The sequence below is a fragment of the Schistocerca gregaria genome, chromosome 2 (assembly GCF_023897955.1).
Source record: "Schistocerca gregaria isolate iqSchGreg1 chromosome 2, iqSchGreg1.2, whole genome shotgun sequence".
Lineage (NCBI taxonomy): Eukaryota > Metazoa > Arthropoda > Insecta > Orthoptera > Acrididae > Schistocerca > Schistocerca gregaria.
The window spans coordinates 135,846,691-135,873,485 of NC_064921.1; the positions used below are offsets into that span (position 1 = coordinate 135,846,691).

The following is a 26,795-nucleotide window of genomic DNA, read 5'->3' on the forward strand; positions in this document are numbered from 1 at the left end:
TGACAACTAACGATGTAGGAAAAGACAGCATACATACAGCAACAAATTGGTTTTCTGTGAATGTTCTCACCCTCAATTTTAAAAAGATACAACATGTGCAGTTCTGTAGATCTAGAGGTACTACACCAATGATAAGTGTAACAAATGTGAGGAAATAATACATTGGGTGGAAACTTCAAAATTTTCAGGTATCCATATAGGTGAGAATTTAAACTCAAAGAAGCACGTTTTGGAATTCCTAAAACAAGTTAGTTCAGCCCCATTTGCACTTAGAATTATTGCTCATCTCGGGTAGGGGGTGGGGGTGGGGGAGAGGGGGGAATCAACAAGTTGACATAATGTGGATATTTTCATTCAATAGTGTCATATGGAATAATATTCTGGTGTAAGTCATCTTTAAGAAAGAAAGTCTTCATTGTCCAAAAAGATGCTGTAAGAATTAATAACCCAGGATCATCTTGTAGACCTCGATTTAACGATTTAAGCATTCTGAGTACTGCTTCTCAGTATTTTTATTCCCTCATAATGGTTGTTGTAAACAACCCACAACAGTTCAAAAGGAACAAGGATGCACATAACTACAATACCAGAGGAAAAATGACATTCATTACTCCATGCTAACTAATACTACTTCTACTTGGTATAAGAATTTCTATTGTCGTAATGTGTAAAAGGTAGCAGGTAGGAACTGCTTACTCACATATGCATATTTAATAATAATATTACTAACTAACCGACCAATTATTTTAGCAGTAAGAAATCAAGTAGTTGATTACATTAACTTAAAAATTCAAAACATGAAATGGTCATGAATACTTATCAAACAATAGAATTGAAGCGAAAATAATATTAAGGTAAGATGAAAGGAAAACTGCATTTATTCTGAAGTTTCCACTAAATATAGTGAAAAGTTTTCTTTCACTAAATTAAATACAGCTGTATTGAGAACTGTTGATTTAATATAGGATTGTAATATCTGTATTTAAAGGTTGACATTAAAACTGGCCATGTCCGAGGAAGGTCTCAAACTGTGAGGATTCCATACAAACTAAAATATGTATATACAGTAGATAGTTCATCCATTCCAGGAACAGAGAATCTCGGTGATCTCTATTATCTATATCAACACTGAGAAGGTATCAGTTATAGGATTTCCAAGATTTTCAAGAATGTCTCAATCACAAGTTAAATTTGCTACTGTAATTTCTGAGAAAATGGGGAGTTAACAGATGGACAAACAGACAGGGAACAAAGTTATGTTATGTGGGTTCCAATTTTACCCAGTGAGGTACAGAACACTAAAAAACCACCAACCGCAAATCATTGGTTTTTGTGTCGGGTGCTACCTTGATTCCCCTGTCATGTACTATAGCGGATGTGAGGTGATAGCTGTCATGTTTCTGTAGATATGAGTGTTTGAAGCTTACACTATCAGATTGTGGTGGTCACGAGACAACTCTGTCTCTTTCACATCAATGTATACGGGGCATTCAAATGAAACCCGGTCACTAGACAAAAGTAACGGTAACTATTTTATTAACACAAAAATGAATTTATACACAGTAAACATACTCAAAAATAGTCACCAAAACTGTTGGCACATTTATCCCCTTGCAACACTAGCCAGTCGGTTCCATTCTTGAAGAAGCTAGTAGGCCTGGACCTTGTTTTAGAGGTCCAAACACATGAAAGTCACACGGTGAAAGGTTGCGAATGTATGGTGGATGTTCCAGCGTTTCCCACTGAAACTGCCGCAATGCCGTCTTCACCACATTGTCTGTGTGCAGGCGAGCATTGTCATGCAGGAGGATAACGCCACTGGACAACATACCTTAGCATTTCGACTTGATACCTCATCTAAGGATCTGTAAAGTGGCTTGATAATGCTGGGCATTGATGGTGGTTCCCCTTTCCAGGAACTTGACAAGCAGTGGCCCCTTGTGGTAAAAAAAGGACATCATGACCTTACCATAACTGGTGCACATGGCCTTTGATTTCTTTGAAGGTAGTGTTTCCATTGCCTGCTCTGATGCTCGATTTCTGGTTCAAAATGGTGATACCATGTTTTGTCACCTGTGACAATATGCAACAGAAAGCTGTATTCATCCTCATGTTGCAGATGACTCAAAGACAGCGCCATTCGAGTATTGCGCTGTTCGGCGGTCAGTTGGTAGGAAACCCACTGGGCATAGGTTTTCGAACATTCAAGTGTTGATGCATTAAGGTGTGGGAGGTGCCCACGCTAATACCCAGTAACTGATCAATCTCGTCCACAGTGATTCTGTGGTTGTCCAAGACTGAAGCATTCACTTCCACAACCATTTCTGGTGTGATGACACGCTGTCCAGGACTCGCGCCCCTCAAGGAATCGTTTGTGCCATTCCCCAATAACTGATCGACTCAGACTTAATTCACTGTACACAGCCTTCTTCCGTCGACACATTTCACGGCCTCCAACTCCCTCCACCGCCAAAAACTGAATCTCTCCTTGTTGTTCCTGTTTACTTGCCTGTATGTTCGGTAGTGGATGATGACTTGTGCGACCACCTTCTCTTTGGCATGAAACCACACTGGCGCTATGTAACATCAAACGGTGCACACGTGTCAGTTTCTCTACCAATAGATGGCACCACCATACCCACAGTTACAGGGTGCCATTTTACGTGTAAGGCATAGGTAGATGCACTGACCAGGTTTCATTTGAATGAACCTCATATATTTTAGTGGAAAAAGTTCAAGATTTATCTACATTACCAAGCATTTATGAATATTTTTGAATGTTGATAAATATTTTGAATGTCCTAAATTATTCTCAAATGGTCTAGATTTTACGATGTTCTAGAAAGTTCTGGGAATTTTTTAACATTCCCAAGTCTTTCAGAATGATCTCAGTGTTCTATAAAGAAGTGAGTAGCATGGTACTTTGTTTCAAATTATGGCACTGTTGAATACTTCAGTGTGTTATGTCCTGCGACTAGTGCTAGAGTGCCAAGTGTTGTGCTGCTATGCATGCATGTTTGAATTTGCCGCCAACTGTATCCTGTAGCCGTGTGTGGGCTAGCTGCTGGAGACCACCTGTGGGAGGTATGCGCACATCTGGAGACCACCTGTAAGAGGCATGCGCACAGTGAAGTGGTTTGTTCAAATGGCTCTGAGCACTATGGGATTTAACTTCTGAGGTCATCAGTCCCTAGACGTTAGAACTACTTAAACCTAACTAACCTAAGGACATCACACACATCCACGCCCGAGGCAGGATTCGAACCTGCAACCGTCGCGGTTGTGCGGTTCCAGACTATAGCGCCTAGAACTGCTCGGCCACTCCGGCCGACTACAGTGAAGTCACCACCGCACCATCTACCAGTGCTCACGCATATATATGCACGGCGCAGTGCTAACCGGCTCTCTTGTGTGTCTTTCTAGTGTGCTGTTCACTTTAGTGTACTGTGCCGTGTTACATGAGGGTTCATGGGAGGCTGTTGACTGTTGTGGTCTAGTGCTTCTTGAATAAAGCCTCATTTGGGTTACCCTAGCCATCAATTGTGTAGCAAAATAGCTCAAAACGGACGGAGCAATGAGGACATAAAAACCAGATTAGCATTGGCAAAAGGGGCGTCCCTGGCCAAGACAAGTCTACTAATATCATACTTAGGCCTTCATTTGAGGAAGAAATTTCTGGGAATATGCGTCTGGAGCACATGATAGTACGGAAGTGCAACATGGACTGTGAGGAAAACTGGAAAAGAATATAATCTAAGCATTTGAGATATGGTGCTACAAAAGAATGTTGAAAATTAGGTGAAGTGATATGGTAAGGAATGAGGTGGTTTTCCAGAGAATTAACGAGGAAAGGAATATACGGGAAACACTAACGAGGAGGAGGATAGGACGGTAGGACATCTGCTAAGACATCAGGGAATAACTTCCACAGCAGTAGTAGGAGCTGTAGAGTGTAGAGGAATACACCCTGCAAATAATTGGGGACATAGGCTGCAACTGATATTCCTGATGGGCCACATCAAACCAATCATGATACTGAAAGAGAGAGAGGAGCAGAGGGGGGTGGGAGAGAGAGAGAGAGAGAGAGAGAGAGAGAGAGAGAGAGAGAGAGGGAGAGGGGGGGGGGGGGGGGGGAATAAACTACTGGTCCAAGAACCACTAAAATTGAAAGAAACATTTTTGTGACTTAGGTAGCATCTAAGGGGGACAAACGAAGATTCAAAGTTTTGCTAAATGCAATGCCCAACCTAAACCAAAACCACTGTTCCAAGAAACATGAAGTTAGGTGAAAATATATTTCTTATATAACTTTCCATACAACACATTAATTTGCTATTGAAGACCAAACATTATTTATTGTCTTTTATTTTACACAAAGTGCATGTAACAAAAACACTTTAGTAATCTAACCACAGAATTTTTGAAGTTCAAGTTACCTTATCAAGAGCTGTAGGGTCAAATGCTTCATCCTCTTTCTCATCTTTTTTCTCCTTTTCTTTCGAAGGAGATCTAGATTTCTCCCTGCCAGATTTGCTTTTAGACTTTGACGAAGATTTTGATTCCCTGAATCAAACAACACAAACTATAAAATAACAACAAAAACAATCAATTTTTGACAGTTATAATGTAATTGGATAGATAAAAAATCTACTCTCCAAGTGATGGCAGGATACGCACATAAAAGAAGGTTATAAATATGCAAGCTTTCTCAGCCAGTGGTTCCTTCCAGCAGGAGGGATGAAGTGGCAAAGGAAAAGAGCTGAAGGCATCTAGGAAAAGGGGTAGATTTCAGAAAAGTCACCTGGAACCACAGATCAGGGGAGACTTTTCTGAAATCTATCCCTCCTCCTGGACCTCTCCAGTCATTTTCTTTCATCAATCTTCCTTCTCCTTCAACCCCTCTGCCGGAAGTTGGAGCCACTGGCTCTGAAAGCTTGCATAATTATAACTTTCTTTTATGTGCGTGTCCTGCTGCTGCTGCTTGGTGAGCAGATTTTTTCCCATTAAAAATCATAAAATGTGATCAAAAGTATCTGGACACCAGGCTGACACTGACTTACAAGTTCGTGGCACCCTCCATAGGTAATGCTGGAATTCAATATCGTGCTGGCCCACCCTTAGCCTTAATGACAGCTTCAACTCTCACAGGCATTATGTTCAATCAGGTGCTGGAAGGTTTCTTGGGGAATGGCAGCCCATTCACCATGGAGTGCTGCACTGAGGAGAAGTATTGATGTTGGTCGGTGAGGCCTGGCACAAAGTCGGCATTCGAAAACATCCCAAAGCTGTCCTATACGATTCAGGTCGGGACTCTGTTGAGGCCAGTCCATTACAGGGATGTTATTGTCATGTAACCACTTCACCACAGGCTGTGCTTTATGGACAGGTGCACGATCGTGTTGAAAGATGCACTTGCCATCTCCAAATTGATCTTCAGCAGTGGGAAGCAAGAAGGAGCTTAAAAATTAATGTAGACCTGTGCTGTGACAGTGCCACACAAAACCACAAGGGGTCCAAGCCCCCTCCATGAAAAACACTACCACACCAAAACATCACTGCCTCCAAATTTTACTGTTAGCACTAAACATGCTGGCAGATGACGTTCACTAGGCATTCACCATACCCACACCCCACCATCGGACTGCTACATTATGTACCATAATTTCTCACTCCACACAATGTTTTTCCACAGTTTAATCATCAAACGTTTATGCTCCTTACACAAAGCGAGGCGTCATTTGGCATTTACCAGTGTGATGTGTGGCTTATGAGCAGTCGCTCAACCATGGAATCGAAGTTTTCTCACCTCCCGATTAACTGTCATAGTACTTGTAGTGGATCCTGATGCAGTTTGGAATTCCTGTGAGATGGTCTGGATTACAAATTACGACTCTCTTCAACTGTCGGCAGTTTGTCAGTCAACAGACGAGGTCAGATTTTGTGCTGTACGTGTCCCTTCACATTTCACTTCGCTATCACATCTGAAACAGTGGACCTGTGGATGTTTAGGAGTGTGGAAACGTCGCATACAGACGTACGACAAAGGTGACACCCTATTACCTGACCATGTTTGAAGTCTGCGAGTTTTGCGGAGCACCCATTTCTGCTCTCTCACAATGTCTAATGACTACTGAGGTTGCTGATATGGAGTACCTGGCAGTAGGTGGCAGCATAATGCACCTAATATGTAAAATGTATGTTTTTGGGGGTGTCCAGACACTTCTGATCAAACAGTGTAAATAACAAGTAACTAGCTATATAAAACTGCTTTTGTTTTATTGTGATAATATATAATCTTACCTTTTTCTCTCATCTCTGTCCTTTCTGTGCCTGTCTCTCTCAGAATCTCGATCACGTGATCGACTACGTCGACTGTAATGAGTCTTGGATCTGAAAAACGTAAGACATAAATTAATTTTATGTTACTGCAGTAATAACCTCTCACATTACAGTCCCTGAGACAAATGACTTGTATGGACAGTGGATGGGACCAGGTTGCAGTGCTGCCACAAGTAGCTTATGGTACTTGTTTCGACTACTCTCACATTCTAGCAGTAAGAACTAAAACTGTGACAACAAGCAGGTCATATTTGTATGTGTAAATTTGTTTTCGGTTACTAGTTCCCATATATAAAAACAAAAGTTTGGGATGAAGCATGTAGTATGCTGAATTATCTTAAGATTGTGTGTGACAATTCCCAACAGAAGTACAAACTACTTCTGATACACTGTTGAACATTCACAGTCCTTGTTTTTGTAATTAAATATTTGCATTATTAACTTGTTCTATAACAAGCAAAAGAATAATTTTAAAGTATATTAACTGTTAAATTTTAAAGTATGTTAACCGTTATCACCTGAAGAAACTATTCACAATGACATAATCAATCAATGGCACACTGTCATCTGAAATTACTGAATGTGTTGTAGTAACAGTAATGGAAAAACATTGCTCACATAGGTGACATAATCTGATTTCGAATTATTTTCTTCTGTTTTCCTCAAGCTGTGACTACTCGTGCCCACATATATAGGCCTAATTAAATTTTCCACTCAGTCTTCCACAACACTTTCATTTTTGGCTGCCTCCCTGACTGCAGTATCATTTACCATATTCTTCCACTTCTTAGAAGTCACTTGACTGAAAGCTTCCAAGGAGATTCTCAACTTCAGAGACAGTGTAATTTTTGTAGTTTGCAATAAAGTAATTTTATATTTTCACCCAAAAACATTTCATTAACATACAAATGACTGATACAGAGCAAGCAGCCTATTTCATGCTCATGTCTTTTACCACTTTCATGTATTTATGGTGGAAATTGTGGTTTCGTTCATGCCACAATTCTGAGCTGCTCAGGCTTTGTTAAATCTTCTCTGATATCTACATTTTGTCCATTCAACTACTGAATAATTTCATTTTTCCTCGTTGCCACAGTTGATGTCTTTTTCACAAACACCTGAATGATATGGGGCATTATCCCTAAGAACATATGTTGGCTTTGTGATATTTGTCATAAGGAATGCTTAAAACCACTTCATAAGAATTATGTTATTCAACTCTTCATGATTATCACCGGTCTTCTCAAAATGAAACACTCCGAGGCAGTTACATACAAAATGTATCCGATGTACTGCAAGTAAAAGAACAATTCAGACACTTACCAATAGGCACCGTCATTTTCCCCTAAGGGGTTCCATAACTTTAACCTCTCTGTAATGCCACTGTTCTCAGTTTCATCTAGGCACACAGTAATTTCAAATGCAACACAGACAATCCTCCTTAGAAATATGCACCACCAGGCAACAACACCTGTCCTTTAAATTAATAATTGAACAGCTGAATCTATTCCTTTTGCCACTGTACACAATGAAAAATTGCTGCTTTTAAAATGAAACTCCATATAGAAAAAAATCAACAATGCAGAAAAAAACAGAGTGCTACTTAGTATAAAGATAATACATCAGGGTGCAGACAGGCACATTTAAATATATTCACACAAGCTTTCAGCCTTAGTCTTCATCGGAAAAAGTGAAACACACGATTCATTCAGACAAGCAAGCACACCTCACACACACGACCACTAACTCTGGCCAGAATGCAACTGTAGCATGGGATGCAAGCGGCAATCCAGAGGGGTAAGGAAGGGATAGCAGAGTACAGGTGAGGGAAAAGAGAAGCACTATATGGCAGAGTGAGTAGGGACTAGAATCTCAACAGGCGCAGTGTCAGGAGGCTGTAAAGCATGGAGGTGGGGACAACAGAGTGAAAAATGAAAGGAGTGGAGGAAGATGGGTGGATGTGGTGGTAGAGGATGGCAAACAAAGAGGGTAGGAGACAAGGATGGGGAAGAGGTGACAGGACAGAGGGGATCGAATTGTTGGGTGGAAGGTGTGGGGGCAGTATCATACTGTTGGTTGAGGCTAGGATAATTAAGAGACCGGGATAATGTGTTGTAAGGATAACTCCCATCTGTGCAGTTCAGAAAATCTGGTGGTGGACGGGAGGATCCAGACGGCTCACCACTGAAGCAGCCACTGAAACTGAGTGTGTTATGTTCAGCTGTATGTTGTGCCACAGGGTGGTCTGCTTTGCTCTTAACCAAAGTTTGGGAGTGACCATTAATCCTGGTGGATAGCTAGTTGGTGGTCATAACAATATAAAAAGCTATTCAATGATTGCAGCAGAGCTGGTAAGTGACATGGCTGCTCTGACCCAGACCCTGATGGGGTAGGATAAACCTGTGACAGGACTGGTATGAAGTGCTGGGTGGTTGGATTGGGCAGGTCTTGCACCTGGGTCTTCCACAGTGATAGTGTCCTGGTGGCAAGGGTTTGGGATTGGGAGTGGTGTTGTGATGGACTAGGATGTTGTGGAGGTTGAGTAGGCCACGGACCACCACTTTAGGAGCAGCATTCCAGACACCACCTCTGTAAGTTACCCAACCTGCTGACATCCTACTGCCGCATCAGATCTAGATGGTTTTATTCACAAGATATGCACAACTGTTGTACAATCATTCTGGAAATTTATATCATTTATCAATAAATTTAAGAAACTAAGGTTCAAAACTGTATGATACATTTTCTAAATAGATACTTTGTGAACAAATCACTATTAAATGTCTATGGAGTACAATTCATAAACAAGATAGTAACACATGGCAAACGGCAATCGTGATTAGTAATTATACCACATACAATCAATGTCGAGCATGTGGCACAGCACACAGTGACAGTACAAGTCCTTTAGTCATATAATCTCTCACCTTCACTCTATTTAGACAAGCAACACTTTTAATTTTATTAATACCTTTCTCGGCTTCTTGATCTTCGGCTTCTTTTCCTGTCAGCACTTCTAGATCGGGACCTACTACGAGAACGCTTTCGGTGATGCCTGTATGGAAAGAAGAAAAATAACTTATTAATTGAGGTGTAATAGCAATCACAACAATGGTATTGCCTACTCTATTTAATTACTTTCATTATAATGAGTAACCTTCTGGAAAGAATCATCATGCCATTTGTCTTAGGTGATTTATTAGAACCATAACCAACCTAAATCAAGATGGCTGGACGGACCGAGCATGAGCCTTCATCCTCTCGAATAAATTAACTACTTCACTTGTTTCCCCTCCCAAGCAAATACCATCTTACTGCAGGTAACTTCAATGCCTGGTGGGAAAGTTTGCATGGCACAATGAAGCTGAGGCCTATGTCGCTACTAGCGTAAGTACTGGTAGAGTCCCCCAAACTGGGCAAGCTTTAGCAGAGGGGCCTTGTGAACAGTGTACAACCTCTTAGAGAGGGAAGGAAAAAGACATTATTGACCATATAACAAGGATGCCATCCCCACCAAAGCAGTCACAGACCATGGACTATCAACCTGCATTTGTTAAACCACATTGAAACTTCAAGAAGACAGAGCCAATGGACACTAAGATAACAACCTCTGGATTGAAACGGACCATGAGAATTGGATTTTGGATTGTTCAGACCCCTACAAGAGTGGAAAACTACAGGCCAAAGCAGAATTTAACAAATATAAGTTAACTATTATGGAATTGAGTGAAATTGAATGGAATTAGTTTGGCAGATCCAAACTAAAGTCCAAGTGTGTGACTTTTCTCTATTCAGGTAAAATACATGCAGATGAAATCATGTGAATAGTGTTGGCATAATGCTAAAGAAAACAGCAGAGAGCAAGACTGTGGCTGCCATGCTCTACAATATCCTTTCCTCCAGGAGTGCTAATCCAGCACCTGTTGCAGAACTTCTGTGCAGTCTAAAAGGTAGAAGATAAGGTACTGGTGAAAGTAAATCTTTTAGGATGGATCATGAGTCGTGCCTGGGTAGCTCAATCAGTGGAGCACTTGCTTGTGGAAGGCAATGGTAATGGGTTTGAGTCCTAATCTGGCACAAAGTTTTAATCTGCCAGGAAGTTTCACATCAGCAAACACACTACTCCACGTTGAAAAATTCAAAGCAAAGCAGGAAGGAAAACATGACAAAGTTATGTAAACTGAAGATGTAGGGGGGAGGGGGAGAGAGAGGAAAGGGAAGGAACTGATGGTGTCAGCTCCATCAGGACTTTGTGTGGAACCAGTGGCAATGAGTGAAAAGATGTGCAGGACCGAGATGTGAACCAGGGATTTTCATTTCCTGACACCGATTCCGCATACAGCACTGATGTGGCTGATATCATCAGTTACTTCCCTTTCCTCCCCCCCCCCTTCAATTTACATAATATGTATTACAGCTGCAGTTTTCACATGATGTCTGTTCTTTCAGACAAGACCAAAACAACAGACACCAGGCATTCATATGACAGAATCAGGACAACAAGATTTACATGACAGATACGGAATATAGCTGTCATCCAATGTTTCATTCCCACTGGACAATCATAGATAGAATCAAAAACTACTTCTGTGCTGAACTGTAAGGAGTAATCAAATGAAAATGAGATCAATGGAAAAATGTTGACTTTTTATTATTTCAAAAGTAATCACCATAATTGTTAAATTTATCACAGTGTGAAACAAGGCAATCTACACCTTCTGCAAAAATATTCACAGTTGCGGGTATGGAATTATTACTGTACCCCAGGCATACACAGTGCACCTCTTTGAAGCAAAAAATGGCCACAAATGTTTTTCTTCAGAGTTCCAAAAGTACAGAATTCACATGCGGAGAGATTGGGACTGTGTGGAGGGCATTTAAAGGCTTCATAGCTGAAATTCTGCAGTGCACCTCAAACAACCTTGGCAATTTATGGGCAGGCATTATATCCTGCAATAGGATAATTGTGACTGCCAACTGGGTGATTGGACGCGGGTACTCTTAAATTTCCGCATAGTGTTGATTAATTGTGGAGTAATTCATAAAGTCAAAGAACACTGGGCCCTTGTAGTCAAAGAAAAAAAAAAATCACTGTGACTTTACTAGAGCAGGCAAGCATGGCTCATGACCTTTCAGTAAGAGGTGAACCCATGTGCTTCCGTTGTTGGCTATTATGCTTGCTCTATGGCTCAAAATAGTGACACCATGTTTCGTCTCCCAAGACAAGGAACAATATTTTTCATTGTGGCACTGTTCTAGGTGCTCCAGTAATGTCGAAATCCTGTTCAACTTCTGCTCCTCATCTCAGCTGCAGGGAACCCAACGTGCACAGATTTTCCAAATTTCAGATGCTCTGTCATGACGGTGTAAGTGCTACCATGACTGACGCCTGAAATAAGCCGAATATCTCTCACTGTCTGCCATTTCTGACAGCAGCATTCACCACAGCAATGACAGGACAGTTAATGGCACAACAAGCCTGTCCTGGCCGAATGCTGCCTTTCAGTGATACCCTAACTTCTCGGAAACATTAATTCTAAGTACACATGTCTGCATGTGACATACTGTGTCTGCCATACAAAGCAAACATTCAGGCATGAATTTCACTTCCTGACACTCCTTCCACAGTAAGAGACTGCATGTCATCTTACTGTTGCACTTTCCTGGCCTCCATAGTGATGCTGAACGCACACCCGCTGACTTCTCATCAATCATGTGTAACAGACAGATGGCACAGCTGTGAATGTTCATGGTTTTTTTTCCTGATTCACAAAAGATAAACACACTTACCTAGTTACCAATGTCTACACCACACCTGTTGCACAGTTTATCTTGTTTTCACTTGACTGCCATTTATACATGCAGCACTGAAAACTGGGGAACAAAACACAAAAGCAGGTACAGAAAACCTCGGGATGGAGCACGTAATGGCAGGACACAGAGTAGGAAAGTCTACTGCAAATGGTAAACTGTTAACTGAATTCTGTGCAAACAATGAGCTAGCTAAAGAAGGAACACTGTTTTCGACAAAATATCACACACCGGCAAGGACTGTGAAACTCAAAAATGCCATACTTTAGAAAACTTGATTTAAAGAATTAATTCTATAAAACATATACATAGGGCATTCAAAAAGTTTTGCACAGTTGTCTCTTAATTTTTTTATTTTTTCCAAGAGGAGAATGAAATTTTTGTGAACATATTTGGATGTTTGTTAAGAACTCCTTAAAGACGACAAAGATACCAATGTCATCACCTCAATGAGTTTGAATGAGGTCATGTAATTGGCTTGAGGGAAAACCATCGCGTTCAGAATATGGCACTGGAGCATTGTACTGCATCTACAGCAGCAATTTGGGCACCGGCTGGCACTACGATGACACAACAAACTGCTACAAATCAGTTATTTCAAGGGCAGCTCCAATTCAGATGCGCTGTAGCATGCATTCCACTGACCCCAAACCACTACCATTTGCGACTTCAGTGGTATCAAGCAAGAGCTTACTGGAAAGCATGGAGGAGGTCTGTTGTGTTTTCTTGACAAAAGTTGGTTCTGTTCTGGTTCCAGTGATAAGCTATTCACAATAAAGTGCCTGGCAGAAGGTTCAATGAACCACTTTCAAGCTGTATCTATATCGTTTCACTCTCGAATGGCGTCCGGGAAAAATGAACGTTTCAATTTTTCTCTGCAAGCCCTGATTAAGACGTGATGATCATTTCTCCCTATGTAGCAGGATGCCAACAGAATGTTTTTGCAATAGGAGGAGAAAACTGGTGATTGAAATTTCATGAGAAGATCCCATTGCAATGACAAATGCCTTTGTTTTAATGATTCACATATCACGTCTGTGGCACTATCTCCCCTATTTCGCGGTAATGTGAAACGAGCTGCCCTTCTTTGAACTTTTTCGACATCATCAGTCAGTCCAACCTCACAATGATCCTACATCACAGAGCAATATTCCAGAATGAGGAGGACAAGCGTGGTGTAAGCAGTCTCTTTAGTAGACCTATTGCATCTTCTAAGTGTTATGCCAATGAAGCGCAGTCTTTGGTTTGCTCAACCCCCAACGTTATCTATGTGATCGTTATAATTTAGGTTATTTGTAATTGTAATCCCTAAGTATTTAGTTGAATTTACAGTCTTCATATTTGTGTGCCTTATCGCATAATAGAAATTCAGCAGATTTCTTTTAGTAATCATATGAAAAACTTCACACTTTTCTTTATTCAGGGTCAGTTGCCACTTTTCACACCATATAGAAGTCTTATCTAAATCATTTTTCAATTCGCTTTGGTCATATGATGTCTTTAAAAGATGGTAAATGACAGTGTCATCTGCAAACAATCTATGAGTGCTACTCAGATTGTCTCCTATGTCGTTAATATAGTACAGGAACAACAGAGGGCCTATATACTTCCTTGGGGAACACTGGATAGTACTTCTCTTTGACTTTCCGTCGATTACTACAAACTGTGACCTCTATGACAGGAAATCATGAAACAACTCCCACAACTGGGACAGTATTCCATAGGGTCTGCTTTCACATGTCAGGAGGAGCACACTCGTGATTGTTCCAAGCACCTTGACTGTAAATCTGTACTTCAACCTGGTCATTCAACCTGTTGTGCTGCCATTCATGAACAGCTTTCCACAGGCTGTTTTTCAACAGGATAATACTCATTTGCATACACACCTGTTGTTACGCAACATACACTATAGAGTGTCGACATGTTGCCTTGGCCTGCTCAACTCCAGTGCCATCCACAAACAGCACTAACCATCCCCGTATTGTCTGCAACAGACATGGACATACGGTACCTGCAGAACACAATGCACGAACATGATTGCATTCTACATTCTGGCAGATATACCAGTTATTAATGTACCAGCATTTCACATTTGCAATGACATATCTCACACATTAAACTGTGATCTTGCAATGTTAATTACTTAAACATGTTACCTAGACAAATGTATTCCCAAAATTTCATTACTCTACATAAATTATTTTTCGGTGTTGTAATTTTTTTCTATCAGTGTAGTATAAGCTTCATTTAAATTTCAAGTCAGTACTGTTGGCATAAATTCCATTATCTTTTTCATGAATGTTGGGACACTACACATAGTACACATTCAGATTTTTAACTAAAAGTTATCATTTTTCGATTCATGCCACTTTTCTTGGGGAACTGGAAAAGATCATGGCCCCATCTTAGAAATAAAACAGGAGCTGATATAGACAGTGACTACCAGCTGACTCTAGTTAAGGTGCACTTGGAAACCTTAGCTACAAAGAAAAAATTTGATGTCCTAAACAAGTGGTTTGCTCCCTCGAGGGTGACGGGCCCTACTGACAAATAGGACTTTGGACTAGAACAGCAGAACAGAAATGATCCACTCCACATAATGGAGAATGGAGTAGAAGAGCTGTGGCAGGAAGTCCAGGGAGTGATTCTTGAAACTGCCGAAATGGCAGCTAGATTCAGAGACAGTAAAAGAATAGACCGGATAAGTGATGACACCCGGAAGTAAATGGGAGAAAGGAAAAATATTAAAGTGAATATTAACATGGCAATAAGAAGACAGTGAAAGACTGAGCTCGTATTTAGAGTATACCAGAGGGGATCAAGAGGTGCAGAACAGAACAAATGAGAAGTCTATGGACGAACCAGTAAAGGAGAGGAAATATAAATGGGTTGGGCACAATTTGCACAAAAATTGTGTCAGCAATAGAGAAACAAGCCAGAAACGGAAGCTTCAGGGTCATCACAGAAGAGGAAGATGGAGGATAAGTGTATGAGGACAGTAGAGAGAGAAGTAAAAGAAGCAGGTAGAAAGTGTGGAAGTGAAGGTAATGGGACAAAAATGAGTCCTCTGGTGGTGCTTCACCAAAGCCCTATGTTCCAATGACTGGAATGAAAGGACATAATGCAAGTCAGTCGTCTTAACAAATGCACTACTTCAGCTAAACTGGGACTGCAGAACCCTTGCATACAATAATTTTCATTCTGTACATAAGAAAAAATTATGTTACATATATTTTTTTCCTAATATTTGCTGATCATTAGGATTAAATCGTTCAAGTCAAAAGAACTTATAGGCCTAGTCGAGCCACTGAAAGAACGCTAGTGACTGCCAGCAGTTATGTTGTCACTGCTACTATGTAGCTGTTTGCTGTTACACCATGTTGGTTGTCCATCTGATGCCCTCTCAAGACCTTAAGTTGTAGGGGTCACAATGCTCCTCTGTCATCATGACAACATTTACAAATTTCAGAGCTCGGACACACAATAGAGCGTCTGCTTTAAAAAAAACCACCACGTGCGTGAAGTGTCAGGGATGTTCTTCCAACGGCACGACTATAATAACAACAAATGAAAAATCAACTCAGGGACATCTATATTATTTACAATATCCTTCTTGCTATTAATATTTGTAAGACTAATATGATAACGTAAGTAGAACATATACAGATGACAGACTTTTGCAACAACTGCTCTGTAGGTCAATGAGAGAAATTTGCACACGTCTAATACACTAGCACAAGGAAGTACCTAAAGAAACTGCAACTTTATTAATATACTAAAGATTCTTATCCAGTACTTGAACCACTACGATCAAAAGAGTAGCACCAATATTACAATTATGCACGTTATCAAAACTGATAATAATTATCTCTGTATATGATGACTGCACATTGTCCACTCAAATCCACAAAAAGTGACAGACAGCAGTCAATCGTGGAACAGGTCACAGCCCTAAACCGGGCAATGAAATTTTTGGACTCAACATTAAATTTTGTAAGACAGCACAGAAAGTTTCAAGTGTCACATGTTAATCTAGAAGTGAAACATCAGAAACTGTTATACACTAGCAATAGGCCGTTACTGGTACGTAACTTAATCAATAGGAAAGGGCTTCAGGTATCCAAAACGTGAAGAGGATACATATCCATTAATGTTTACAGCCATTACTAATAGGTAACAAAACAAGAACTAGAACAATTCGAACTGCCAGCAAATTATAATTATTTTGCTAGAACCATCTTTACAGGCGTCTCTAATGACACCGTTGTCGACGGGGCGTTAAACACTACAGTTACTTCCTTCATTTATACACGCAAATAGTTTACTGGATTATCAAACAAAAATAAACTTCATATGTCGCTAACAGCTGAGTAACTCGTAAGAATAATCCTTCGAGGATTCTTACCCGCTACTTCGAACCATTGTCAGTGGGGCACTTTGGGCGTTTTGTCCGCGTGGCACACAGCAGATAACTTGAGACACGGCTTAATAACAAACTACCACTAATAACATCAACAACACGCTGACGACATGTTGTCAAAGACCACAAACGTAAAACACACAGGTTTCATAACTATCATCTCTGATTGCAAGTAGCTTGAAAACTGGAAACAGCCCTTCGACCATAAATAGTATCTATGGACGAAGATACAGCCTCCTTGCCGACAATAAAATCCAAGGAGGTGAGAATACGTCTTAGCAACAAGAGTTTGTTAACTTAACCGCACTTTTGAAACAGATGCTTTTTGTGTACGGTATACTGTATTTTGACACTACTGGGAGTGGCTACAAACGAAGATACAGAATTTCTGACACTGACGATGGCACTGTGTTCAAAGAAGAAGGAAAAAACAAGACGCTGGTCCAAAGAAAGATTTACAATTAGACAGAATTAATTTGAAAATGTAGTAAGGGAAACATTAACTTTCTGCAGATGGACCGTGGAATTTATTTAAAATTACACCACCCTCACACTGAAAAAGAAGACTGAAGTATGCGAAAATTTCGTTTTTCTCCTTGGCCTTCTGATGATAGTTAATTAAAATATCACAACGTGAGAACTTATAACTCACACACTCCTTATGAAAAGTGGGGAACTTGAGGTTTTTTAGCTGCATTGCACTTCCGATTGAATGTTAAGGCCAATTCACACTGACCGTCACGTCGCGTTCCATCAAATCATTCTGCAATGCGTTTCAAATGGCACTGACAAAGTTTCTCAGGAAGAAAGTTTTGACGACTGACATCATCCGTCCGTTATTGATTACTTGACCTCCAACTCATTTCCTCCTGATACACGACCATGCGCACATCTGCATAATTCATTTCGCCGTGGTTGATATCAATTGTTTGTTGCTCGCTATTTTTGTTATTTGTCATAAATTATTTAGTTTCGTTATTTTCTTACTTAAAATTAACAATTTCGTAATAAATGAAGAAAGAGTAATTGAGGCAGTGAATCAGCAGTCTGACTTGTACAACATGAGCATGCTAAACTACTTCCTCTACTATGTTTATAAAGTGAATATGTACACATATCCTTGCTGTTGCTTAATGTCTTATAATGAACTGGATTGCAATATAGCTGCAAATTGAAGTCAAAAGGGCTGTAGGTAGAAACAAATTGATTAGTAAGTGGAATTTATTTGTATATTGTCACACATTTACAATGTTTCGTAAAGAAATGGACTGAAATCGTCAGACACTGCAACAGTGGCAAAATGCTTTTTGTGAAGTAGACTTCAAGTAATGTATTGGAGTTGTTTGTTTTAATATTATAGTGATTCGAGAATTTCTGTGTAAATTCTAGAACCACTCAGCCTTCTGTCATCTCGAACACATGATAGTCTGGAAACCTACTGCACGTCACATGTTTGAGTGTGAAAGTCTGAAATCAGTCACGGGAAGAAAGTAGACACGGTGGTCGAACGGCACCAACAAGTACCTGTTGGACAATCAATAGTTGTGTTAGTGAAAGTGTAAGGAAGAACGATGGAGTCTATATTCATCTCTGTGCTTATTGTGTCATTCACTATTGTTATGTGAAACAAGAACAATTGAAAAAATACTCTTGATGCATCCTTGTTAGAGGCAAGACTCATTTTAGTATTCATGTTAAGAAAAGTCATGGTATCCAAGCCAACCTTCTTTTAATTGTAACTCAATTTGTTTCAAACGTCTGACTGTACAAGAAACCTGCAGGAAGTTACATATTCATGTAGAAAGTGAAATTATTATGTATGGAGGTAAACTACATCGTTAGTTGATGAAAAGAGTTTTGATGTCTACTTGTTTCATAAGAAGAAAGAGTCTACAAATTCCTGTGCCTAGCGTTATTCGACAGAGAAGTCAAGAGGGTTTCAAGCAGCTGGCTATTCAGTAAAGAAGAGTGGTTGCAAATTCCAAATAAGTCATCTCGTAAAGAAGTGGAAGGTGGTTTGAGGGAATAAGCCGATATAACCTAGATCCACAATCACACTTTAGGTCGTCAGAACATTACAATACATATGTTTGTGGCAGGCTTTTTTATTGTTAATGTAAGTAGCTCCCTTGATTGTGTGTGAAACAGTTTTGCAAGCCTCTGTGAGTCAATATTTGTGTGGTTTCATTAGCTAATCCCAGTGAAAATAAAGCATTTGCACTATTTAAAGCCAAATACAAAATATAAAGGAAACCTATCAATCTTGAAGGAAAAGGTTTGAGGAGACATGACTAATGCTCAAAAATTTGCACTGGTCTGGCAACTAAACTTAAACAAATCAGTTTTTCACGGGGTGTGATGGCAGCTCATACAACTGTGTTCCCTTCAGTAATTCTGGGTGGAATGTGATACAAAAAATGAAAAAACTGGTGCTTTGACTTTCTGAAAAGGTTATAAAATGCACCTTTCTCTTCCTCGAGCTTCTTGCACAGGGTGTGAAATTCCTTTTTGTACCACATAATGACATTTTTGGGACCCACACTTTTGTTTGGTTGTTTTGCAGTTATGTTTTCCTTGTTTAATATACAAGCTATCTTTAGTCCAATAAATGTCATTATTGTACAAATCTGCACTCCAGCATCCACGTACATAAGCACCATGTTGTGTATGTGCCCTTCACGTAAAAACTAATGTAAAGCATCTCGGAAAATTCGCAATTCCAGCAGAAAAAAAAGAAAACAGTTGAGGGCAGCAATGCGAGTTGAGATCAAATGACTTAAATTGATTTCACATATCATGACGTGATGGAGAGAGTGAAAGCACCTTGACATCATGCTGCTGTGACGTGACAGTGGCATGATGGCAACTGTGAATTAATCTTTATGCATAGATACTGACTTTCTTCTTAACCTCTTCCTCCGGAACATATGGCTGGGAAGATGCAACACCACTATCATGTTGATATTTGCCAGTGCTATTTCGTTTATATATTTGAAAATAGTTTCCACAGTTGTGGAAACTCAAAGGTAAATTCACACTGGCCATCATTCCACTGCTACGTCACAGCACTACCACATCCAGGTGCATTCACACTGTCCGTCCTGTCATGGCATATCAAATGAATTCAAGTCGTGTGAACCCAACTCACATGGATGTCCGCAACTGCTTTTTTCTCGGGAATTACGATCTTTGCAAGATGATTTCCAGCTGTTTTTATGCGTTTCATACAATCCTGAGAGCTACTTAACAATAAGTAAGCCTGTTACAAACACATATTTGAACAAAAAATTCTAATGCAGTCCTTGACGTCTGCTTCACAAAAGAAGCATTTTGTCACGGTTACAGTGTCTGAAGATGTCAGTACATTTCTTCATGAAGTATTTTAAATGCCTGAGAACATACAAATAAATTCCACTCACTAATCAATTTGTTTCTACTGTGAGTTAACGAGCATTGCGCTCTCATTTAAGTATATGGCCAAAAGAGTCAGCCTTCAGAAATTGCAAAACGAACCCTGTCGTCCAGGGTTCACCATGAGATGGGGAAACTCACAGGCATATATTGTCTGTTGAGCCCTAAGCACTGTAGTGTGCTAATGAGACAGGCGAGAACTTACGCCATAGAGAAAGCCAGTAGAAGGTTTTTGAGGCCAAGGAGACGTAGCACTGTTAAATGTGGCGGACCTAATATCAGCCAGAAAGTGAAACGTTTATGAAAACTATTTAATTCTGTAGTAGTGCAGGGCATGAAGCCACAGTAATTTTAATCTGCCATCCTCCATAAAATTTCGTGGTGATCCCAATAAAACTTGAATGTTGATTATAATAGTTTAGGATTTACTGCTAAAGTGAAATTAACAACTTTTGTAACAAAGACCTGAATGCCAAAAGCTGAACGTTTTGGTCGATCTTAACGATCGACATTTCATATAGAAGCACGTCATTAAAATGACAAATATTTTAATTATCAACTCTGTAGCTTTATTTATTTAAAAGATATGGTAAAATTAGATTATTTGTATTTTCTGTTAAGCATCAGATAATCATTTCCCCACACAAAACACATTTAACAATGACAGCATGACACCTTATTCAATCATTAAGTAATACAATACTTGTTGTAAAGATTAGTGCATTATATTACTTTTGTTCTTTGTTTATTTATCAGGAAGCACATTGGTGCAAGGCTACTGGCTGTGACATTCAAAGCTAAGAAGAAAATTATATTGGTTTTATGTAAAATAATTTAATGTTTATTATTTAATGGATATTATTGTTACTTTCCTCCGCCCATGAACCATGGACCTTGCCGTTGGTGGGGAGGCTTGCATGCCTCAGCGATACAGATAGCCGTACCGTAGGTGCAACCACAACAGAGGGGTATCTGTTGAGAGCCACACAAATGTGTGTCCTGAAGAGGGGCAGCAGCCTTTTCAGTAGTTGCAAGGGCAACAGTCTGGATGATTGACTGATCTGGCCTTGTAACAATAACCAAAATGGCCTTGCTGTGCTGGTACTGCAAACGGCTGAAAGCAAGGGGAAACTATGGCTGTAATTTTTCCCGAGGGCATGCAGCTTTACTGTATGATTAAATGATGATGGCGCCCTCTTGGGTACAAGAGGAACAAGACTTCTGGTCAGGTGACTACAGGGTTATAAACACAAAATCAAATAGGGGTAATGCAGGAGTAGGTTTAATAATGAATAGGAAAATAGGAATGCTGGTAAGCTACTAGAAACAGCATAGTGAATGCATTATTATGGCCAAGATAGATACGAAGCCCACACCTACTACAGTAGTACAAGTTTATATGTCAACTAGCTCTGCAGATGACGAAGAAAGGTATGATGAAATAAAAGAAATTATTCAGATATTGAAGGGTGATGAAAATTTAATAGTCACGGGTGACTGGAATTCGGCAGTAGGAAAATGGAGAGAAGGGAACGTAGTAGGTGAATATGGATTGGGGCTAAGAAATGAAAGAGGAACCCGCCTGGTAGAATTTTGCACAGAGCACAACTTAATCATAGCTAATACTTGGTTTAAGAATCATGAAAGAAGGTTGTATACATGGAAGAACCCTGGAGATACTAAAAGGTATCAGATAGACTATACAATGGTAAGACAGAGATTTAGGAACCAGGTTTTAAATTGTAAGACATTTCAAGGGGCAGATGTGGACTCTGACCACAATCTATTGGTTATGACCTGTAGATTAAAACTGAAGAAACTGCAAAAAGGAAGGAACTTAAGGAGATATGACCTGGATAAACAGAAAGAACCAGAGGTTGTACAGAGTTTCAGGGAGAGCGTAAGGGAACAATTGACAGGAATGGGAGTAACAAATACAGTAGAAGAAGAATGGGTAGCTTTGAGGGATGAAGTAGTGAAGGCAGCAGATGATCAAGTAGGTAAAAAGACGAGGGCTAGTAGAAATCCTTGGGTAACAGAAGAAATATTGAATTTAATCGATGAAATGAGAAAATATAAAAATGCAGTAAATGAAGCAAGCAAAAAGGAATGCAAACGTCTCAAAAATGAGATCGACAGGAAGTGCAAAATGGCTAAGCAGGGATGGCTAGAGGACAAATGTAAGGATGTAGAGGCTTATCTCACTAGGGGTAAAATAGATACTACCTACAGGAAAATTAAAGAGACCTTTGGAGATCAGAGAACCACTTGTATGAACATCAAGAGCTCAGATGGAAACCCAGTTCTAAGCAAAGAAGAGAAGGCAGAAAGGTGGAAGGAGTATATAGAGGGTCTATACAAGCGCGATGTACTTGAGGACAATATTATGGAAATGGAAGAGGATGTGGATGAAGATGATATGGGAGATACGATACTGCGTGAAGAGTTTGACAGAGCACTGAAAGACCTGAGTCGAAACAAGGCCCCCGGAGTAGACAACATTCCATTGGAACTACTGACGGCCTTGGGAGAGCCATTCCTGACAAAACTCTACCATCTTGTGAACAAGAAGTATGAAACAGGCGAAATACCCGCAGACTTCACGAAAAATATAATAATTCCAATCCCAAAGAAAGCAGGTGTTGACAGATGTGAAAATTACCGAATAATCAGTTTAATAAGTCACAGCTGCAAAATACTAACACGAATTCTTTACAGACGAATGGAAAAACTAGTAGAAGCCGACCTCGGGGAAGATCAGTTTGGATTCCGTAGAAATACTGGAACAAGTGAGGCAATACTAACACTACGACTTATCTTAGAAGAAAGATTAAGGAAAGGCAAACCTACGTTTCTGGCATTCGTAGACTTAGAGAAAGCTTTTGACAATGTTGACTGGAATACTCTCTTTCAAATTCTAAAGGTGGTAGGGGTAAAATACAGAGAGAGAAGGGCTATTTACAATTTGTACAAAAACCAGATGGCAGTTATAAGAGTCGAGAGACATGAAAGGGAAGCAGTTGTTAGGAAGGGAGTAAGATAGGGTTGTAGCCTCTCCCCGATGTTATTCAATCTGTATATTGAGCAAGCAGTAAAGGAAACAAAAGAAAAATGTAGGGTAGGTATTAAAATCCATGGAGAAGAAATAAAAACTTTGAGGTTCGCCGATGACATCGTAATTCAGTCAGAGCAAGCAAAGGACTTGGAAAAGCTATTGAATGGAATGGATAGTGTCTTGAAAGGAGGATATAAGATGAACATCAACAAAAGCAAAACGAGGATAATGGAATGTAGTCGAATTAAGTCTGGTGTAGCTGAGGGAATTAGATTAGGAAATGAGACACTTAAAGTGGTAAAGGAGTTTTGCTATTTGGCGAGAAAAATAATTGATGATGGTCGAAGTAGAGAGGATATAAAATGTAGACTGGCAATAGCAAGGAAAGCGTTTCTGAAGAAGAGAAATTTGTTAACATCGAGTATAGATTTAAGTGTCAGGAAGTCTTTTCTGAAAGTATTTGTATGGAGTGTAGCCATGTATGGAAGAGAAACATGGACAATAAATAGTGTGGACAAGAAGAGAATAGAAGCTTTCGAAATGTGGTGCTACAGAAGAATGCTGAATATTAGATGGGTAGATCACATAACTAATGAGGAAGTATTGAATAGGATTGCGTAGAAGAGAAGTTTGTGACACAACTTGACCAGAAGAAGGGATTGGTTGGTAGGACATGTTCTGAGGCATCAAGGGATCACCAATTTAGTATTGGAGGGCAGTGTGGAGGGTAAAAATCGTAGAGGGAGACCAAGAGATGAATACACTAAGCAGATTCAGAAGGATGTAGGTTGCAGTAGGTACTGGGAGATGAAGAAGTTTGCACAGGATAGAGTAGCATGGAGAGCTGCATCAAACCAGTCTCAGGACTGAAGACCACCACAACAACAACACTGTTACTTTATTTAGAATGCGAAGTGGTCAAGCTTTGATTGTTTAAATATGTTAAAATGTAAAATAATGTAGAATAAGCTGTAGCGAATCAGATGGACGGCTTCAGGAAAGGGAACTGCCCTAGTCAGTTGAGTGACGATGTTCGGAGCTAGGGAAAACGCGGTCTGAGACGGACACAGGACAGTTCTGGTCTTGAAACACAGGAAACAGTTCGGATTGAGACACATAAGCGGACAGTCGGGCTTTAGGTAGCTAGGAAGTGGAACGACGTAGAAAATTTCGCGTTTTGTGGTATCGTGGGACTTAGTCTCTGAGCAGTGCCCGGTGTGAACTCTAACATTTCGCGTAGTTAATGTCGTGGACTCGTAATTCGCGATGAGGTTGTGAATGATCGAACTGTGACAAATGGATATGCGCTCTAGTGTAACAGTAATTCTTAATACGACCACTTTCGCTATTAGTTTGCTTTGTGAATGAACATTATTCTAACTAAATCGCAACTGTGTGGCCTACATCATTTATGGGTCATTAATTTAGTTCCCAATTTTATTATTACTGTTATTATATTTTATATTCGCTATGTATTTGAAAACTTGCTGTCAGCCAGACAATTTAATCAAAGGTCACAGGTGTCTAATTTAGGACATGTGCAGTTCCCCTCTACACAAGTTTGAGCCAAGACATTTCAAGGAAGAGAATCCACCTGTGAACCTGACAACTTAGGGAATTTAGCTTACACTACCCACAGTACTGTTAAGCTTCAGCCATACTGCAATCCACTTTGTTGTAAAATATTAAATATGGTACCGGTAAGTATAAAAATTCACTTTATAAACGTAGTAGAGGGCAAGTAGTTTAGTACACTCATGCTGTACAAGTCAGACTGCTGCCTCACTACCCCAATTAATCTTTCTTCATTTATTATACAATTGTAAATTTTAACAAAGAAAATAACGAAGCGAAATAATTTACAACAAATAACAAAACTCACGAACAACAAACAATTGGTAACAACCATGAAAACCACTCAAAATGAAATATGTAGATGTGCACATAGGTGTGTATTGGGAAGAAATGAGATTAGGGTACACAAGATCAACAATGGATGGATAATGTCAGCTATCAAAAGTTTCTTCCTCAGAAATCTTCATAGTGCCCTGATGCAATGTGATGCACAGGATGGCCATTGTGGATGCTGCCACTTGAATTTCATTGTAGAATGTTCTGCTGGGATGTGATGTAACATGACATGATAGCCAGTGTGGATTGGCCTGTATAGTATTTGGTAATGGTTGATGACATCATATTAGTTGTTGTATGAAATCGATTTGCTGATTTGCATACAGTTTACATTAAAAAAACTATGTGATTGATATCAGCTACAGTTGTTCCATCACATTCCAACAAGGTTTATGTCTTATTTGTATTCATTGAAGATGGCTAATGAATGATTCATGATTAAATCTCATCCCTATTATGGAGCTTATGAAATGTTTATTTCCTTTAACTGTGTGGAACCAAGACTTCGAAGGAATGTTTGGCTGTATTTGACCAAAATATTTCCCTTTGATGTGTATTGTTAATTGATATTCTTCTTCCCACTTATGTGTTATTCTTCTGTACAACATGTTCCTCAGATGCGATGAGGGTAAAAAGATGTTCTAAAAGCGCTTTTTTGATTGGGTGTTTTCGCTGAGTCATCGAACCTTTCATTATATTTAATGTTAGCATGTCCTTTGATCCACATAAAGTTTGTGACCATTCTGAGACATTCGTAGTTTTCACGATATTCAATACTAGTGGATTAGTTTTCTTGAGTAAGGTAGGTGTCTGCATATCTTCCACTAAGCTTCTGCAATCCATTAAAATCAAAATGTTTCTAGTTGTGAGGTTCTGCGAATGTTTTAAAGCCTTGAGTGTAGCTGCAGCTTGTAGCCAAAAAACTAAAAGTTTCACTGGTAATCGAAGTCAGTTGTTTGTAAATTGTTCTCGAGCATAGAAACGAACAGCCCACTCTCCCATTATCTGGGATTTTGGAGCCATCAACACAAGGAAGGAAATATTCCACAAAATTAACAGCAATGCAAGTTTTTACTAGTCGTTCTGCTCTAGCATTTGATTTTGTTGGAAAGAGAAAGACATCAGTTGCTGATGTTATTTCATTACAATGGAAGTCTGAATTAGGATATTTTGACCTTCTTTGGAGTTTATGAAGAATATATATATATATATATATATATATATATATATATATATATATATATATATATATATATATAGAGGAAGTCGTTTCTGAAAGTATTTGTTTGGAGTGTAGCCATGTATGGAAGTGAAACATGGACGATAACTAGTTTGGACAAGAAGAGAATAGAAGCTTTCGAAATGTGGTGCTACAGAAGAATACTGAAGATAAGGTGGATAGATCACGTAACTAATGAGGAGGTATTGAATAGGATTGGGGAGAAGAGAAGTTTGTGGCACAACTTGACTAGAAGAAGGGATCGGTTGGTAGGACATGTTTTGAGGCATCAAGGGATCACAAATTTAGCATTGGAGGGCAGCGTGGAGGGTAAAAATCGTAGAGGGAGACCGAGAGATGAGTACACTAAGCAGATTCAGAAGGATGTAGGTTGCAGTAGGTACTGGGAGATGAAGCAGCTTGCACAGGATAGAGTAGCATGGAGAGCTGCATCAAACCAGTCTCAGGACTGAAGACAACAACAACAACAACAACTATATATATATATATATATATATATATATATATATATATATATATATATAGAGAGAGAGAGAGAGAGAGAGAGAGAGAGAGAGAGAGAGAGAGGCAAAGAATTAAAAGTAATCTGAAATCTTTTTGAAAAAAGT

The 26,795-nt window shown here is 39.6% G+C and overlaps 1 protein-coding gene across 1 annotated transcript in view; it reads right to left on the reverse strand.

Moving 5' to 3' along the window:
- The window catches only part of LOC126336517 (probable ATP-dependent RNA helicase DDX46), a 140,286-nt gene extending 123,476 nt beyond the window's left edge, over nucleotides 1–16,810 (reverse strand). The window contains exons 1-4 of the mRNA XM_050000300.1: nucleotides 16,556–16,810; nucleotides 9,311–9,394; nucleotides 6,301–6,390; nucleotides 4,437–4,563 (exon numbers count right to left, since the gene is read on the reverse strand). Of these exons, the coding sequence (XP_049856257.1) occupies nucleotides 4,437–4,563; nucleotides 6,301–6,390; nucleotides 9,311–9,394; nucleotides 16,556–16,572 (318 nt within the window). The 5' untranslated portion in view covers nucleotides 16,573–16,810. The remainder of the gene's footprint in view (nucleotides 1–4,436; nucleotides 4,564–6,300; nucleotides 6,391–9,310; nucleotides 9,395–16,555) is intronic.
- Nucleotides 16,811–26,795: the final 9,985 nt, after the last annotated feature.